The sequence below is a fragment of the Lepidochelys kempii genome, chromosome 11 (assembly GCF_965140285.1).
Source record: "Lepidochelys kempii isolate rLepKem1 chromosome 11, rLepKem1.hap1, whole genome shotgun sequence".
Taxonomy (NCBI): domain Eukaryota; kingdom Metazoa; phylum Chordata; order Testudines; family Cheloniidae; genus Lepidochelys; species Lepidochelys kempii.
The window spans coordinates 3,002,351-3,018,274 of NC_136390.1; the positions used below are offsets into that span (position 1 = coordinate 3,002,351).

Sequence of the window (15,924 nt, forward strand, 5' to 3'; positions counted from 1 at the left end):
GCTTGAGTCATCAATGGCTGGTTGTTTCTGGGGAGGCGGGCTGGGTTTGGGGACAGCCCGCGTGCAGAAAGGAAGCCAGCAGCAAAAAATGAATTAACCTGGCCAGGAGCGACGGGCTCCTCCAAGGAGAAGCTCGGGTCTGCAGTGGCTGTTGTAGCGACCGTGGTAAGGCGCATGGGCATTGTGAAGGTAGCTCTGTGGATTCCTTATTTGCGGCTGATTGATTGGTGCCCAAGCCAGACCCTGCAGCTGCCCGGATCAGATGAACGGTAACAGCTGGGGAGCACGGCGGCCAGTAACGAGGCCGTGTCCACGTCTCCTGCGGTGGCAGGTTAGCAGTGGGGTCGTGCGCTGCCTGCGAAGGAGAATCCAAGAGCTCAGCGCTGGAGCTGGGAGATCCTTGCAGTGTCGGGAGGGGGCAGTATTTGCAAAGCGGCTTTGGATGCCTGGTAGGGAGAGGACAGGAGACCTGGACTTTTAGACTTTGCCTTGAGTAGGAAAAATGGTCTCATTAAGATACTGATCTGGCCCTCATTCCCTTTCCTCTGAGCACCTCCCAGCATTCAACGTATTTATCCTCAGGACACCCCGGGAGGTAATTCCGTCATTTGGGGAAACTGAGGCACAGAGTGGCTGAATGACCTACCCCAGGTCACAAATGGATTCTGGCAGAACAGGGAATTTGAACTCATTAAGTCCCAGGGCAGGGCCCTTACCAGTGGGACATGCTGCTTGGGTTCAGCCCGGGCTTAGCTTGCTCATGCTGGGCAAGGAGCTGCAGCTGTTGGACAGCAGGGTCCTAGAGGCTGAGGTGTGTTGGGTCACGATCTACCGGGGTGCGGGGGTGGGGAGAATGATGCTCAGGGGGTTGGGTCTCTACGAACCGCCATGTGGCCAAGGGTCCGAGCCCTCCAAGAGGGAGGATTGCCCAGTGGTCAGAGCACCAGCAGGACTTCAGAGACCCGGGTTCAAGTCTTTGCTCTGGCAGAGGTGCCCTGTGACCTTGGGTAGGTCACTTATTCTCTCTGTGCCTCAGTTCCCCTCTGGCTGATGGGGGCGCTGGTGCTGCCCTGCCGCCCGGGGGTGCGGTGAGAGTAAATACACTGAGGAGTGCTGTGCCCAAATGCTGCGGTGATGGGGGGCCAGCCAAGCCCCCAGCATGGACAGACGGCGATACGAGGCATTGCGCTGGCTGGGAAAGGCAGCTGGGGTTCGGCTGAGGCAGGGCAGACTAACGCCCAGCCAGCTCCCCTGCTTCTCCCCGAGGGCTGGATGGGGCTCGGCCCAATTCTGTGTCTGCACCGGTTCCCCAAAACGCGGCGGGTTGGCTCCCTGTCTCCTGCCTTCCTCCCACCGCCCTCTAGTGTCTGCGGGTGGGCACGGCACTCCCTCGCACCTGCTCTGTTCAGCGAGCGGCCGGTGTCTCAGCACAGACGTGCAAGTTGGGCCGGTGAAACCTCGCCCTCTTCCCCTTGCCCCGGTGCCTTTCGTTCAGATTTTACAATTCAGTCGCTCTGTTCGGCTGCTGTCCAAAATACTGTGAAGCCAGTTTATCTGCAATGACCATAGGTAGTCGGAATGTTAGCTCGAGACCAGATAGCACCAAGGCCCAGCCCTGCTCAGCCTGGGAGAGCTGCCGAGCTTGCAGCCCAAGGAGGTACGGCTGCAGGCCCGGGCTTCGCAGAGGGCAACAGAAACAAGGGAGAGGAAAAAGGGTAAATGTGACCAGCGTCTGTGTGTGTCGCACCATAACTGCCTGCCGCTGGGTGCGTCGGCTTGGACCCGATTCCCTTGCATGCTTTCCTGTCTGACAGGTCGTTCAAACTCCCAGCATCCAGCCAGTCACGTGCAGGGATCCTCCTAAACCTCCCCCACTGCTCCACTTCCCCTGATATTGGCGAGTCCCTGCTGGCACCAGCTCCAGATCGTACCAGGGTGGATGGGCCAGGGCGCTGCTGGGCGTGTGTCAGGGGCTGACTTCTCTCCAAGTTGTTTTTCGGGTGCTGGGGGGTGGCTTCTGTTGTCACCTCTGAGCATGGCATAAAGAAGGCAGGAGACCTGGGGTTTAGTGTTCTCTTTGGGGTAGGGACTGTCCATTTGGTCTGTGTTTGTACAGCACCTGGCGCACTGGGTTCCTACTCCTCGGCACTGGGGGAATACACAGATTATGTAAGAATGAGGAGAAGGCAGAACAGGGAAATATGCATCCGTGGTGGTACAAACCCCTCTGTCTTGCCATGGTGCCGGTGCCATTTGCTGGGGTATTGCCGTGGGATGCCAGGAGATGGGTGTCGATGGGACGGGAAATCAGGCCCTATAATGAGGCGTCTGGAATCCCCAGGGGCGTGGGCATGGACAACACCCTCTCGTGGGTTGTGGTGCCAGCTGGACTGTTTCCTGCAGGGCTGAGTTCGCAGCAGTAAGGATCACACCGTGTCTGGCCCCGGCCCCGAGTCAGGGATGTACAAGGGGCAGGCCAAGTACTGCCTGACGGCCGTCAGGAGAACGGTGCCCTCGGGGTACATTGTTCCATCACTGGCCTTTAGTGGGTTTTATTTGCCCCTTTCTCTGTAGCAGCTGGCACTGCCCACTGTCGGACACAGGATCCCAGCTCCCTTTGGCTCTGATCCGGGCTGGCAATCCCCAGTGGGGCAGGGAAATGTCCTCCCCCCTTGGACACCACTGTCCTTGCCCAGGACGTCCCCCAGGCTGATCCCGAAGCCCGGTGGGGTAGGTGCCACTAGATCCAGACCAAACGCTGCAGGGCGCCGGGGCTTTCAGGTGACTTTCCTCCCAGCCCCGGCATGGCAGAGATGCCAAACACTCCAGCCGGGCGGCGGGTGATAAGGGCCAGACAGGCCGCCCCTCCGTCTGTTTGCATAGGAGCCTTTGGAAACAGGATGGATGACCTAGTTTGTTGTTGTATCTGACTCCCCCATCCTGTGCTTTTCCAGCCCCCTCTGCCTTGCCCGCCCTCCCGTTACACAGATGGGCCGGTTTTATGCCTGCCATGCCCTTTAAGGCGGGGGGGTGGGGGGGAAGGCCCCAGGCAGCCGGCAGTGGTGGGGCTGGGAGGGAAGAAGGAAAAAAAAAAAAAAGAAAGAAAGCTTTCCTAATGAGTTGGAGATTGGGCGGGTGGGAAGGAAACCCCCCTTCGCGCAGTCCTGAAAGCTTTTGCTCCGCACTTGGTCGCTCCACGCTCCGCTCTCTAGCCTCACCCTCCCCAGACGCTTGGGGCTGCCTTGATTTCTCCCTCCGCCTGCAGGAATCCAAGCCCCCTCTCCCCCCGCTCCCTGTGCCTGGCTCTTTCTCTCTTCCCGGGGGGGCAGCTCTTTAATTTCTTCACGCCCGCCAGCCTGCGCTTCAGCAACGCCGGGACCCTCCCGCGCCCCGGCCCCACGCTTCTCCCACCCCACTCACCCCGCCAGCCAGGGGAACGCCAAAGGGGAAGCGCCCAGTCCTTGGATGTAACCGGCTCGGAGGCCGAGTGAAATCGGATGGATTTTGGGAGCGTCATGAAACAGGTAAGAGCCACCTAAGGCTTCTGCCGAAGGGGAAAGCACCGCCCGGGGCTGGGGGAAGGCTCCCTCTTTGGAGGCGAGGAGCAGCAAGAGTTTGGGAGGGCTGGGATGTGGGGCAGAGACTGTCGGAGAAGATAGATGGGGTGGGATGCCCAGCTGTGCTCAGCAGCTCCCTAGGAATCTTGTTCTCAGCCGTGACATGGGGACCAAATCCCGCGGCAGGTGTAACCCCCCGGCAATCGGCGCTGTCCCGCCAGGGATAAGGAGGAAGTCTCAGTGCGTTCTGTGCCCTTTGCTCCATGCAAGAGCTTTTTGGATCACGTATGACACTTGTGTGGTAAGCCAGCATTGCTGCGTTTTGCCGATGTCTTCCCCGGCTCCGCCTTTGGGACAGGCACAGGAAATCCTCTAGCTCCATGTCTCTCTGCACGGTGCCCGCCACCGGGGTCTCTGACCTCACAGGTGGCAGGGGGAGGGCAAAGACGTGGGTACAGCAAACGTGCTGAGGTGGGGGACGGGACGAGTTTGGGTCCGGCTGGAGCAGCTGGGAGAAGGCGGGGCAGGGGTGGGGCTGGGAAAGGTGTCTGCAGTTCCCGGCTGTTATCTTAACGGTGTAGACAAGACCTGCTGGTGCCCGAGTGTGAGCTGGGGACCTGGGGACCGGTCACTGCAGTGTCTGTGTGTGCATGCAGGGGATGAAGGGGGAGAGGAGGAGGAGGAGGATGCCATGGGCAGGGCTGGGAAGAATGTGACAAAGTATCAACCAAAGGGAGCAAAAATGTTTCCTTGACCAGCTGCAACGGGCCGGGATCCCGAGCCAGCCCCACCGACGGCTCAGGTCCCTCTCCCCCATCCTGCTTGAGAGGTGCCGGCCACTTGGCGTTTTCACTCCTTCCAGAGAGCCGTGGCTGTATGGGACAGCGAGCCCGTCCTCCCTCCTGTGGGAGCACACAGGGACCTGGAGAGCCAAGGGTTAATTCTGCCCCCCAAGCCCCTTGTCTTGGCTCACACTGGCTGGTCCAACCTCTCCCCGGGGGCTGGGGCTGGGGAACGAGCAATGGTTCATCCAGCGGGTTAATGAGTGCCCAGATGATTCAGTGGCATGGAAATTAAAGAGCTGGGATCTAGACATCGCAGGCTCCTGGGGCTCGCTGCCCTGCGCCCCTCGTGGTCCCCGGCTGAGAGGGTCGCGAGGCCGTGCCGGGGGCCTCCTGGGCCCAGGTGTCCTCTGAGCCGAGGGGCAGGGAGCACACGGACGATCAGGTCCAGGAGAGAGTTAAGCGAAAGCTGCTGCTTGCCTAGCTTGGCCCCGGCTCCCCGCGCAGCTGTTTTTAGGCTTGGTCTCTGCTGTGTTCCTAGAAAAGGAAACGGCCCTCACAGGCCTGGAAAGGAACCAGGCATCAGCGTTGAGAGAGAGAGAAAAAAAAGCAAAACAAAGGCCTGGATCGGAAACTCCTAATGACCCACTGCAGGAGCCAAGGGGAGCTTGTGCAGAAGGGTGTGTGGAGACAGGGAGTGCCGAGGGGGGTCAGGGCAGGGGGCTGGCGTGGATGGGGGGAGAAGGGGCCATGCCATGCTGGGGGATCCCTCAACGTCGCCCCACAGAGGTCTGCTGGTGGGTTAGGACAGTCCGATGCACCTCACTAGCTGGCTGTGTTCCTCGGTGAGGTTGCGGGGGGCGGGAGGTGGGACGTGTCTCAGCCCAGATCCTACCAGATAGGAATTGATAGCTACCGAGCCAGGGCGTGTCGCTGGAACACACCCGTCCTCCATGGGTCAGGCCCAGAGCGGGCTGCGTCATACCCTGAGCACTGGGCAAGGTGGGCCCTGAACGGGGGAAGCACGCCCTGTTTTGCGATGGATGCTCGGAGGACTTCAGTCCCCAGGGCCTCACCCCAGCAGCTAGTGAGTGGATCCTGCATGGACCCCAGAAGCCAAAGCACGATCGCTGCTGAGAACCCCTTGGGCTTTCTCCCTTCAAGCTGGGGGACCGCTCACCTGGGCGGAGAGCCAGTCCTGCTGTGGAGGTGGGGTGCTGGGCCCTTTTAAGGGGCTCATGTGTACTAGCAACCCAGGAACGGTGCTGTTCCCAGACTAATCTGGTGGTCTTTAAGGGACACGCCACCACGGTGAAGAGGACAAGGTGCCATCTTCTCATCCAAGAACGATCTAGTACTTCAAATATCTGCTTTAGCAATTCAAGCGGGGCGGGTGGCCCGTTGTTTTCGGGAGGAGCACAGCGCGTTAATGAGACTTCCCCGGGGCTGGCTGGCTGCAGACTTGACAACAATCAGAGGTTCTTTCCCGCTGCACCATGGACTTCTCTTTCCCCCGCCGGCCTGGGCTGGAGGCTGCTCCCTCCTCAGCCCCTCCCTTATCTGCACTCTGGCTGGATGAGACAGCTGTCAGCGCCGGGGGTCGCGTGGCTGGACCAGCGCCGCGTTTCCCATGCCTCTCGCCAGAGAACGTTGTGTACGTAGGAGAGCAGGAGTTTGGGGCATGGGTTGCCGGGTCCTGGCAGGGTCAGGCACTCCTCATCAGTGACTGGGGCTGGACAGAGAACTGCCCCGGGATGAACCTGGCTTGCAGGCTTTATTCGGAGTTCTTTGGTGCAGGTGGTTAGCTGCCCTCGGGGCGTTAAGGTTTGCACTCGACAGCTGCCAGTGGCCTGTAGAATAAGCGGGGGTCCTGTGTATCCCCTGACCCACGAGCACCATAGAGCTGTCAGCCGTGGGACCGGGGACCAAACGCACTATGGAAACTGACCCATCTCCACCCCAGCCCCGGATGCTCCTCTGATGCCCTTGATTCCCTCGGCTGCCCGGGTCTCTGCTGCGGGGCGACTCCTGGCAGAAAAGAGCAAGTGACTCCTCCTAATAAAGTCAATGCCGGTGGCTGCAGCAGGGGTGGGACCAGCCTTGCAATTCAGCCCTCCCTCAGCCGGTGCTCCGGTGCCCCAGGGTCTGGCCTGGGCCAAGACAGCAGGGGCTGGCCCTGCCATGGTAGGGAGAGTGACCGCACCCTTTCCCGGGGGGGGGGAAATGTCGCCAGCAGCCTGTCGTGCTTGACAATCCTGAGGACCCGGACGGCGGGCTGAGCCGGCAGCGTGGACTGGGCAAGCCCAGGGGCGCTGCTCTGGCAGGGAGAGGACGTGGTTGTGGGCAGGTTCCTCCTTCACCCGGTGTCTCCTTAGCAGGGTGTGTCCCCGCTCACCCCACTCCCGCGACAGCCCCGCTTGACCGGGGGCTCCCCGGCTCCCAGCGGCAGGGGGAGGGCCGGGTTATGCAGCTTTCCAGGGGGGCCGTGTCCGTGACGAAGGGCCCGGAGGATCAGCTGACTGGCGCGCGGGGGCCCTGCCCGAGGAGGCCTGCTCCGGGTGGCTGGGCCGTTGTTTCGTGGCGCGGCTGGGGTGGGGCGGGATGACTGCGCGGGGCGTTGATGGGGGGGGGGAGCGGAGCCCTCTGGGGTCCTGGCGTCTGTGCATGGCGAGGCCGCTCTGAGTCACAGCAGCCGGGGCAGCCCCCGCCGCGGCACGGTCTCCGCTTTGGTGGAGTGGGCATCCCGCAGCGAGCCGGATGGGTTCCCAGGCCCTGGTGCCAAAGAGCCCCTCCCGGCCGGGCGGGGGAACACACCGCAATCCCAGCCGCTGAGCTGCTCCGCGCCTCTGCCGTCAAAGCTTTGGAGGGAGACGCCAGTTTTGCAGCCCGGGGCTGTTGTGCGTGTTCCCGCCCAGCGAGTCCCCTGGGGCCCCCCCGGCCTCTCTTCACAGGAACTGGTCCAGCGTGGCCAGGCGTGGCCAGTACCTCCCTGTCCTCAGACCTCCCTGGGCAGGCGACGTAGTCTCGGGGGCACCTCCCCTCCCAATCGTGACCCCTTTCACCATCCCCATGGCAACACCCTCGCCCGCTCCCTTGGCAATGGGCTGATGCTTATGGCATTTCCCACTGTGACGTGGGAGCCAAGCTTTGGCCTTCGTTCAAGACAATGAAACTCATTCTTGCCCCATGCTTCCTTGTTGCCTGGTCCGTCTCCTCCTCCATGCCTCCGTCCCCACCCCGGCATCTTCCACTGCCCCGCTGGGCAGCCTTCCTCCCCGCTCCCTGCACCCCGGTGCCTTTCTCCTCCCCTCCTGGCCCAGGCTAGGCCCAGGTGAGAGCCGTTTGCCCAGGAGAGGTGCTGCTCCTATTACACCATAAAGCCGCCAGAACGTGCCTGCCCTGGTGCGGCCCGGCTGTCCAGGTCATGCAGAAAGCCCATGGACAAGACCTGGCTAGCGGGTCTCTTGCACCGGTGCTAGAGACTAGCATGGGGTGCGGGGCAGGCCGTGGATGGGGGCTGGCAGCTCCAGGGTGCAGATGGAGGCAGGAGCGGAGCACTGCTGGGTTTCCCCTGTGCCTGGGGATCCCAGGGGAACCGCACCGGCTAGGAGTCCCTGCTAGGGTCAGATTGGGGGGCGATCCCCCAGGGAGCCGGGGCGTCTCGGCAAGCGTCGGGCGGGGCAGGATTCCTTGCTTCCACTCCTCTTCAGCTGTCCCTCTGGGCAAGTGGCTCAGCAATCCCCGAGGGGGGTTCTGCATGTGCCCTCTTTCCGGGGGGGCGAGGAGGGGGGTTGATCTCCACACCTGATTCTGGGGTCAGGCTTTTCAGCGGTTCTTGGCCACTTTCTGGGGGCGTGATGTGAAGGAGCTGACCCAGATCCTGCTGGAATCGGGGGGGGGGGGGCAGCCCCACAGCAGCTGATGGCTCTGATCTTTCCCCCGACCCTGAGGCAGTTCCCAGAGCTCCGTCCAGCCAGGGCTTTGCTCCACCGGTCCCATGCGCCAGGTAGAGCCTGTCTCCAGGGCAGACACAGGGTGGGGAAGAGGGTTCCCTGGGGCTGGGCATTGGCCTGGAATCCGGAGAGGAACTGATCTGGATCTCACCCTCCTTCCTGGAGGAGCCCATTACAGGGGGCAGGGGCGTGGTCAGGGGGGCTGGGCACAATGCTGAGTGGCTGTGGGATGATTTACCAGGCTTGGGGAGGGGGCGTTATGGGGACGTCAGGGTGGGGGGTGCTCTGAGAGGCAATCAGTGCTATTCCATTGGCATTTCAGTGCCAGGTCAGGCCAGTTGTGCCAAGTCCCCCCAATGCCTTTCCCCTCCCATGCACGCTCATCTTACTGGCACCATCGTCACGGGGATAGGATGCGGGGACCACACCTGGGCGGGTCGGAGGCCAGCTGGCAGGCGATGCTACCAGGGCTGGTCGATATGCTGGCAGTCAGTTGCAGCATCCCCTCTGCCTGCTTTCAGCCTCCCGGCTGGACACCCTGCCATCTGGTCCCCATGCAGCTTGCTCTCCTGATGCAACATTGGCTTTAGCCCAGACCTTCTGCTTGGGAGATTTGGCGTGGGCCGGGAGTCTGGGTAGCCCTGGCAAAGTCAGGAGCATGGCCACCCTGTCTCTCCTGCTTCGGCAACCTGCGTTGTTCTGCCTCAGATTCTAACCCGTGCGGCTGAGTGGATTTTTTTCGCCTCTGTCCGATCTCGTCGGGACGGTGAGAGTCGGGGATGGGGCCAACGTGGGCAGCAATAAACGGGGAAGGGACAAAGTGGAGAGCTCAGACAGTGGGCATCGGCCCCCTAGTGCCGTGAGATCCCCATGTGCCGTGAGATCCTCTTGGGTAGGTGTGGGCTTTTGTCTGCCTCCAAATACCGCCAGGTTGGCTAGTGTTCAGCCCGTACACACTGCATCTAGGTGCTGGTGGCTGCAGGTACGATGATGAGTAGAGTCGGATGCTATTGGCTGCACGGTGCTGTCGTGTCAGGACGATCGGCGTCCCATGTCTGGCCAGGAGTTTTCAGAATACAACTGTGCTTTCCAGCGTGCGAAGGGTCGATAGCCTGGGACATGAGTGTTTTGCTCTTGTGCCATGGATGAAACGCTCTGGGCTGATGAGCCTTGCCAATCAGTTCCGTCTCTTCTTTTCCCATAAAATGTAGGTGAGACTTCTCTAGTGGAGTTGTTTCAGGAAGTCCTGCCTTCCGGAGGCAGTATCTCCTGGAATGCAGGAGGAGGAGGAGGGGATCGCCAGGCTCAGAAGAGGAGTGGTGTAGACAGGCTTCCGAGCACAGCTCCACCCTCTCCTCCTTGGCCAGCAGGATGGGCCATAGGACTTTTGGGGGGCAAGCCCACAGAGGAAGCCATAGCATGGATTTGCCCTGGCTTGGAGTCTAAACTCACCCTTGGTGTGGAGGAGCGGAGCCCATGCAGGGATAATCCGGCATCTTCCGCCTGGGGGACGCAGGCCATGACATGCGCCGGGGGCGCAGGAATGCTGATTGAGTGCAGTCAGGGTTGTGCATTCCTGGGCATGGCATTCTGCTGCCATCTGGGCTGGGTAAACAGCCGAGGCAGGTGGCAGGGTTAAGTCGGGAGAGCTTCTGCAGACTGGAGCCCGTGGGCCAGAGCCAACCCTCGGTGCAATGCACCCGGGCTTGCACTGGTGCCTTGGAAATGTTGCCTTTTTAGGCCTTGGAGCTGAGGCATTTCAGCAGCGAGCTCCAGTCCCAGCTGTGCACAAAACCCTCCCTTCTGCCCACGACACCGGGGAGGGAGCTGCTGGCTAGAGGCTCACCCGAAAGGGCCTAGAGCGAGCCCTGCCTCTGGTCCGAAACGGACAGCTGCCTTCCAGACGCTGCCTGCCCAATCAGATGGCTGCCTCCTGTTTGCTAAGGGTCCTTGGAGTCGGGAAACAAACCGATGTCTAAGGGAGACCTTCTTATCCCTCAGCCGACTCCCCGGGGGGGACGTCTACATGCAGCGCTGTGCCGGTGTGTGATGTCAAACTGATTCCGCTAACCCAGTGCAGAAAACCGTGTGGACGCGCTTTGGTTTAAACCCGGGTGATTTCAGGAGGTCAGTCAGGAATTGGTTTAAGCTCAGGTGCAATCAGCTCCCCTTCACCCCCAAGGTGAAATGAGTATCCATGCAGGGGCTTGCTCCGGTTTGAGTTAAACCGGTTTAGCTAAGCTAGTGGAAATCCCCTGTCCTGCAAGGGCTTCGATGGTCACACTGGTCCCTTCGCGCCTTAGCATTGGGCCTGGACAAGTCCTAGCAGACAAGGAGCAGTGCTTCTTCCTCCGTCGGTCCTGCCAAGCCGACACAGATCCCGGGGCAGCTGGTGGGGCTGGCAGGTAATCAAAGCCGTTTTGAAACTTGCAGCCCGAACAGCTGTAACCTGCAGCAAGTGGTGAGCGATTAACACGCAGCCCTCAGTGTTGTTTTTAGATCCTGCAGCATCTGATCAGGACCGTGGAGATGGAGTGCGACTGATGGAAGGCAGGGTGGTGGGGATCCGGGGAGGGAGCCGGGGTCTTTCTGATTTGGAAAGGAGATGGGGAGATCTGATAAGGGGATACGGAACAAGGTGTGGAACAAGGAGTTCCTGTGTGCCCTGTCCTGTAACATGAGAACAGGATGGCACTCAATGCAAGTCTATTCGACTGTTCGTACAGCTCCTTGCACCATGGGGTCCTGGCCCATGGCTGGGGCTCCTATGAGACTAGCTAGTGGCTATCAGTCTCTCTGCTCCAGGGAGTGACCGAACCGTCAGCTGGAATCAGGAAGGGCTTCCCCAAATGGCACAATAGGGATCCGTTTGATCTGTTCTTAACAGAGAGCAGGTTAAGGGGTGACTGATCACAATCTCTAAGAACCTACCTGGGAACAGAAATCTGAGAAGAGAGGGCTCGTCAGTCTAGACCAATTCAGACTGGAAATAAGATGCCACATTTTAACAGTGAGGGTTACAAATCATTGGAACAATCTGCCAAGGGGCAGGATGGATTCTCCATCACGGGACTTTTTTAAATCAGGACTGGCCAGTTTTCTCACCGATTTGCTCCAGGAATGATTTCAGGGCAGTGCCCTGGCCTGGGTTATGCAGGAGGTCAGACAAAATGGTCACAATGGGGGTCCCTTTTAGCCTTAGATTGAATCTGGGGAAATCCATCCTTTTTGCCCACCCCAAACTGAGCAGTGAATTCTTACTCCTTTGCTGTTTGTTCACCCTTTGCAGAAACCATATGCAGATAGCGAGAGAGGGAAGGGACAAAGTGCACAACACAACACTCTGTGATCTTAACCAGTCGCTTCGTACATAAACAGAGCACCCGGCACGTCAGCACAGAAGCCAGCAGATTTGCCCTGACCTTTCTAATGCAGTTGGATGTGCAGCCTGATGCGGGAGCTGTGGATGGGCTGCGATCCCTGTTCCTGAGCCTCAGAAAGATCAAAGACCCATTGGGTCACACCTCGTCCATCGCTCTCTGGTACCGGGGGTTCCCCCGGGGTTTTGCCAGCTTTAGTTCGAATGCTCTCCAGCATTCCACCCCTTCCCTTAGGAGAATGTGCCTCTGGCTGAAGAAATCGCAGGGGGTTTTTCCTGGTTTTTTGCCTAAAATTCCCTTTGCTCAGTTTCCTTCTGGTTAATTCTCACTTGCATTACGGCAGCCCTGGAGAACCCAACCGAGATCAGGCTTCCTTGTGCAAGGTGCTGTCCCGACACCTAAGGAGGGACAGTCCCTGGGCTCACAGCCTATATAGACAAAGGGTGGGAGGGGAAACAGAGACAGGGAGTGACCCAGCAGAGGTAAGAATAGAACTCGCGATCTCCTGAGTCCCCGTGCGGTGCTCTATCCATTGGCCCACGCTGCCTCTCTTTCATCTCCTTCTGCCTGCTCTACCTCCTTATCTCCTCCCCTGGCATGAGCAGGCCCCGGGGTACCCGCTCTCAGAGCATGCACAGACGAGCTGGTATCATAGCGGGGCGTACCTCCCGGGGCAGCCTGCGGGCCCAGGACGGCTAGCTCCGAGCACAGCCACGTGTGCTGAGCCAGGGGGCTGCCTTTCCCAGAGGGAGCTCAAGCAACACGTGACTAACCGCCCCGGGTGGAATCCTGGGGCTTAACAGCCTCCATCCACCCGCAAGGCAGCAGGTGTTCCTTCCACCCCGGGGTGCCCGTCCCCAGCCGGACTGCTGCTCCGGGCAGGCCGGGTGACTAGGATGCCAGAGGAGTGTTGGCTAATCCATCAGCCCAGAGCCACTGAATCCTGTCTTCTGTTTCCCTATCTAAAGGTCCCCCCGCCCCCAGCCCTCATATCCCTCCCTAGACCTTGGGGGGAGCGGGGGTGGAGTCAGCTGGAGTAGCGGCCGAACACCTGGGGGATTCTTAAGTAAAACCCGGTGACCCAGCTGGAGAAACCCTGTGTCTTGGGGCTCATCTCCCAGCCCCTGCTGTCTGAGCCTGACACGCTCCCCCCCCCACCCCCAGGCCTTTCCATTGACCTCAGTGGGCTTTGGTCCTGCCTTTGTCCCTTCTTCAGCTTGACAGTCCTCAAAGGGAGAAAAAAAACCCAAATCTGGAAACAGACGGACACCGGTGAATGCAGAGGCTTTGCAGGTAGAGCTCCCCACAGAGCCGCTTCCCTCACCCCTTCTTCTCTGCTGTCTCCTCTCCCCTTCGCCCCCAGCCTGTCGGGATTATTTGCTCTGTCTGCCAGTGACGTTGTACGGGGCAGGGACTTTGCTGTCTGAACCTGCTGCTGTTTAAATAACACAGGTAAGCGACAGGTGAAGGCTGTTCCTAGGATTGCTTGGAGGGTGGAACAGGGACCCCCTCATTGATATGCAATTGAATGAAACCAGAATCCAGGCTCTCCCTGCTGAACAGGTGAGTGATTGCTGTCTGGGGAGGCAGTAACCCTTGCAATGCTGAAGCCTGGATCTGAGCATGGGGGGCAGGGCTGGGGGAACAGCCCGGCTCTGAACCCCGGAGCACAGTGCATGCAGGGATGAGCACGCGGCAGGGAAGCAGGCATTGCCAGACTGTCTCAGAGCCGAGGGCCGTCCAGCCCAGTGTCCTGTTTCTGACAGTGACCGGCACTAGCTGGGTCAGAGGTGTGAGAACCCCCAGGAGCAGATAGGAGATAATCTGCCCCAACGTCAGGTCTGATCCTGGTCTCTGAGAGGTAGACATCGGCTCAAGCCCTGAAGCAGAAGGTTTAATAGTCCTTCCACAATTATTAGGACAAGGCTGGAGATTCTTGTGCTCTTTGTAGATGTGCAGCTTCTCTTTGAATCTTGGCCTCAGTGACTTCCTGTGGCAGTGAGTTCCACAGGTTAATCACACATGGTGTGAAAAAACGTTTTCTTCGCTCAGGATTGAATTTCTAAATTCACTGCATCTCCCTGGTTCTTGTGCAATGGGGTAGGAAGAACAGAACCTCCTGATTTCCCCTCTTATAATCTACCTGCATGTCAGAGTTTTTTCCCCAGGCCCTGGATCACTGCTGTTGGTTACGCCAGGTGCAACCAGACTTGTTCTTTCTTTCTTTGCTGTATTGCATCATTTTCCCTTCACATGTTCTAGGGCTCATGCTCTACTCCTGAGGGAGAAGCGTCCGAAGCGGTTGTTACAGGATAGAGACAGCAGTTAACAAACGCTGTGCGGAGCGCTAGAGCTGGGTGCAATTTACTGGCTGGGCGGCTGTTTGGGAGAAGGTCACAAATATCCTGCAAAGGCTCTTTTACTTAGTATTGGGAATGGACCCGCGATCTGATCCCCTGGGAGCTTTCGGAAAGGGTGAGGGCCCTAGGGCCCCAATCCGGTGCCCTTTAAAGTCAATGGAAAGTCTCCCCTGGCCTGTGGTAGCTGGATGCGTCCCCAAGTGTGCCATGAAAGGAGAGAGAGGGCTGGAAGCGCCATTGCATTGCACTGTGTGTCACCATTCCCCACCACCACCCAGTGCAAAGCAGTAGCAGCCAGACCAGTGGCAGTGGAGAATCAGGCTCCCTGAATGTGCTTACGCTGATACCAGGAGGGGCTGGGTGCTCAAGGGGAAGAGGGAGAAAGCTGCTTTGGGGGGAGGGTGACTTCCCCAAGAAGAAAACTTTTTCCTTTTGGTTCTGCCTTGGGTGGGTAAGCTTTTGGCATCAGGCGTAAGGCGGGAGGGCATTGGAGCGGGGCTTGATGGAGAAGGCAAAGCAAAATTTTTTTTTTCGGGAGGGACTGGCAGGAGAAGAGGGAGGTTGTCCCAGGCATTGGGGGTGCTGTGAAGAAAGGGGAGTGGGCAAAATACCGGAGCATCCCGACCTGGGGCAACTGAAACACAGAGGGGGTGAGGCACAGAACTTCCTCTGAAGTGTGAGTGCTGGCCACGGCTGCAGATGGGTGCGGAGGCCCGGGGCTCTGGGTGGCACCGAGAATTCTTCCCGCACGCTGCTTGGCTGGCTGGTTCTTGCTCACATGCTCAGGGTCTAACTGATCGCCACATGTGCGGTCGGGAAGGACTCTTCCCCCAGGTCAGCTTGGCAGGGACCTTTGGGGTTTTTCGCCTTCCTCTGCAGCGTGTGTCCCTGGCCAGCGCTCTCTGGGTGTATCTCATTTAATCATATCCCTGCCATTGCGGGCACTTCTAGCACGGTTCTCTCTTATCGGTTTCTAGATAAACTAGCCTGAATTGCTGGGCGTGGTGTGATCCAGGGGACAGCATTCCCCAGGAGAGTCCCAGGAAGGCCATCTATATCCCTGGTCATGATCTAGCCTCCAGGGCGACGCCCAGAAAGCAGCATGCTCCTAGCACTGCGTTTAAATCTCCAGGCTGGAGAGGGTGGGGTCCTGGCTGAAATCATCGGCTTCTGATGCCAGCTGAGCCACTGACTCACCTGTGGCTTTGGCTTCCCTATGTCTCAGAGAGATCCCGAGCGGGGAACAAGAAAGCAGGGCCCCCACCGAAAGCCAGATGCTGTGTTGGAGCATCAGCGGCCCTGGAAAAATAAAACTCCAACCCCCGAGTGTTTGGAACGGGATAGTGCTCACGCCTTCCCACTCCCAAATCGGATGCGTGGTTCCCCCCAGAGCATTCCTGCCCCCCTTGCCTGAGGGCCGATTGCGAAACCGTCTATCAGGTTGATGGGCTCCTTGCCTGGTTGGGGCCCTTCTGCTCTCAGGGCCCAGTGATTGTCCAGGATCGTGCTGGCAGGCAGTGGTTTGGAGGGAGGAGAGGGGAAACAGCTGAGAAATTCTCTGGGCGTGGAAAACCCCTCAATGGAAACATGCCGTCCTCTGTGTGCGTTCCTTGTGCAATAAACAGAAGATTAGTCGGGGCTGTCAGAACTCTGCCGCTAAAAGAAAAAAGACAAGACGAGATCGAGGCAGGAGCTTCTCCAAAGGAATTCAGTTTTGCCAGCTGATGTGCTGTGGCTGGTGAAGGCAAAGATTTGCAGCTGGCTGGAGACAGGAGTGGGACTGGAATAGAGAGGAAGGGCCAGCCTTGGTGGTAAAATACCCCTGGGACTGGCGACTACACTGGGACGGGCTGTGTCAAGTCCTGGGCCAGAACGACACCAGCATTTGCAAG

At 59.2% G+C, this 15,924-nt stretch overlaps 1 protein-coding gene across 32 annotated transcripts in view; it reads left to right on the forward strand.

Annotated features, from left to right (window-relative positions):
• TNS1 (tensin 1) overlaps positions 1 to 15,924 on the forward strand; it is a 272,805-nt gene that overhangs the window by 64,138 nt on the left and 192,743 nt on the right. For 5 of the 32 annotated variants that reach the window (XM_073304981.2, XM_073304984.2, XM_073304983.2 and 2 more), the window contains exon 1: positions 3,141 to 3,524. The exons of 23 other annotated variants lie outside the window; for them this stretch is intronic. In XM_073304981.2, the coding sequence (XP_073161082.1) occupies positions 3,498 to 3,524 (27 nt within the window). In that variant the 5' untranslated portion in view covers positions 3,141 to 3,497. Of the gene's footprint in view, positions 1 to 3,140; positions 3,525 to 12,917; positions 12,966 to 15,924 lie in introns of those variants that run through there. 4 more of the 32 variants (XM_078854766.1, XM_078854767.1, XM_078854768.1 and 1 more) reach the window with 3 other exon arrangements.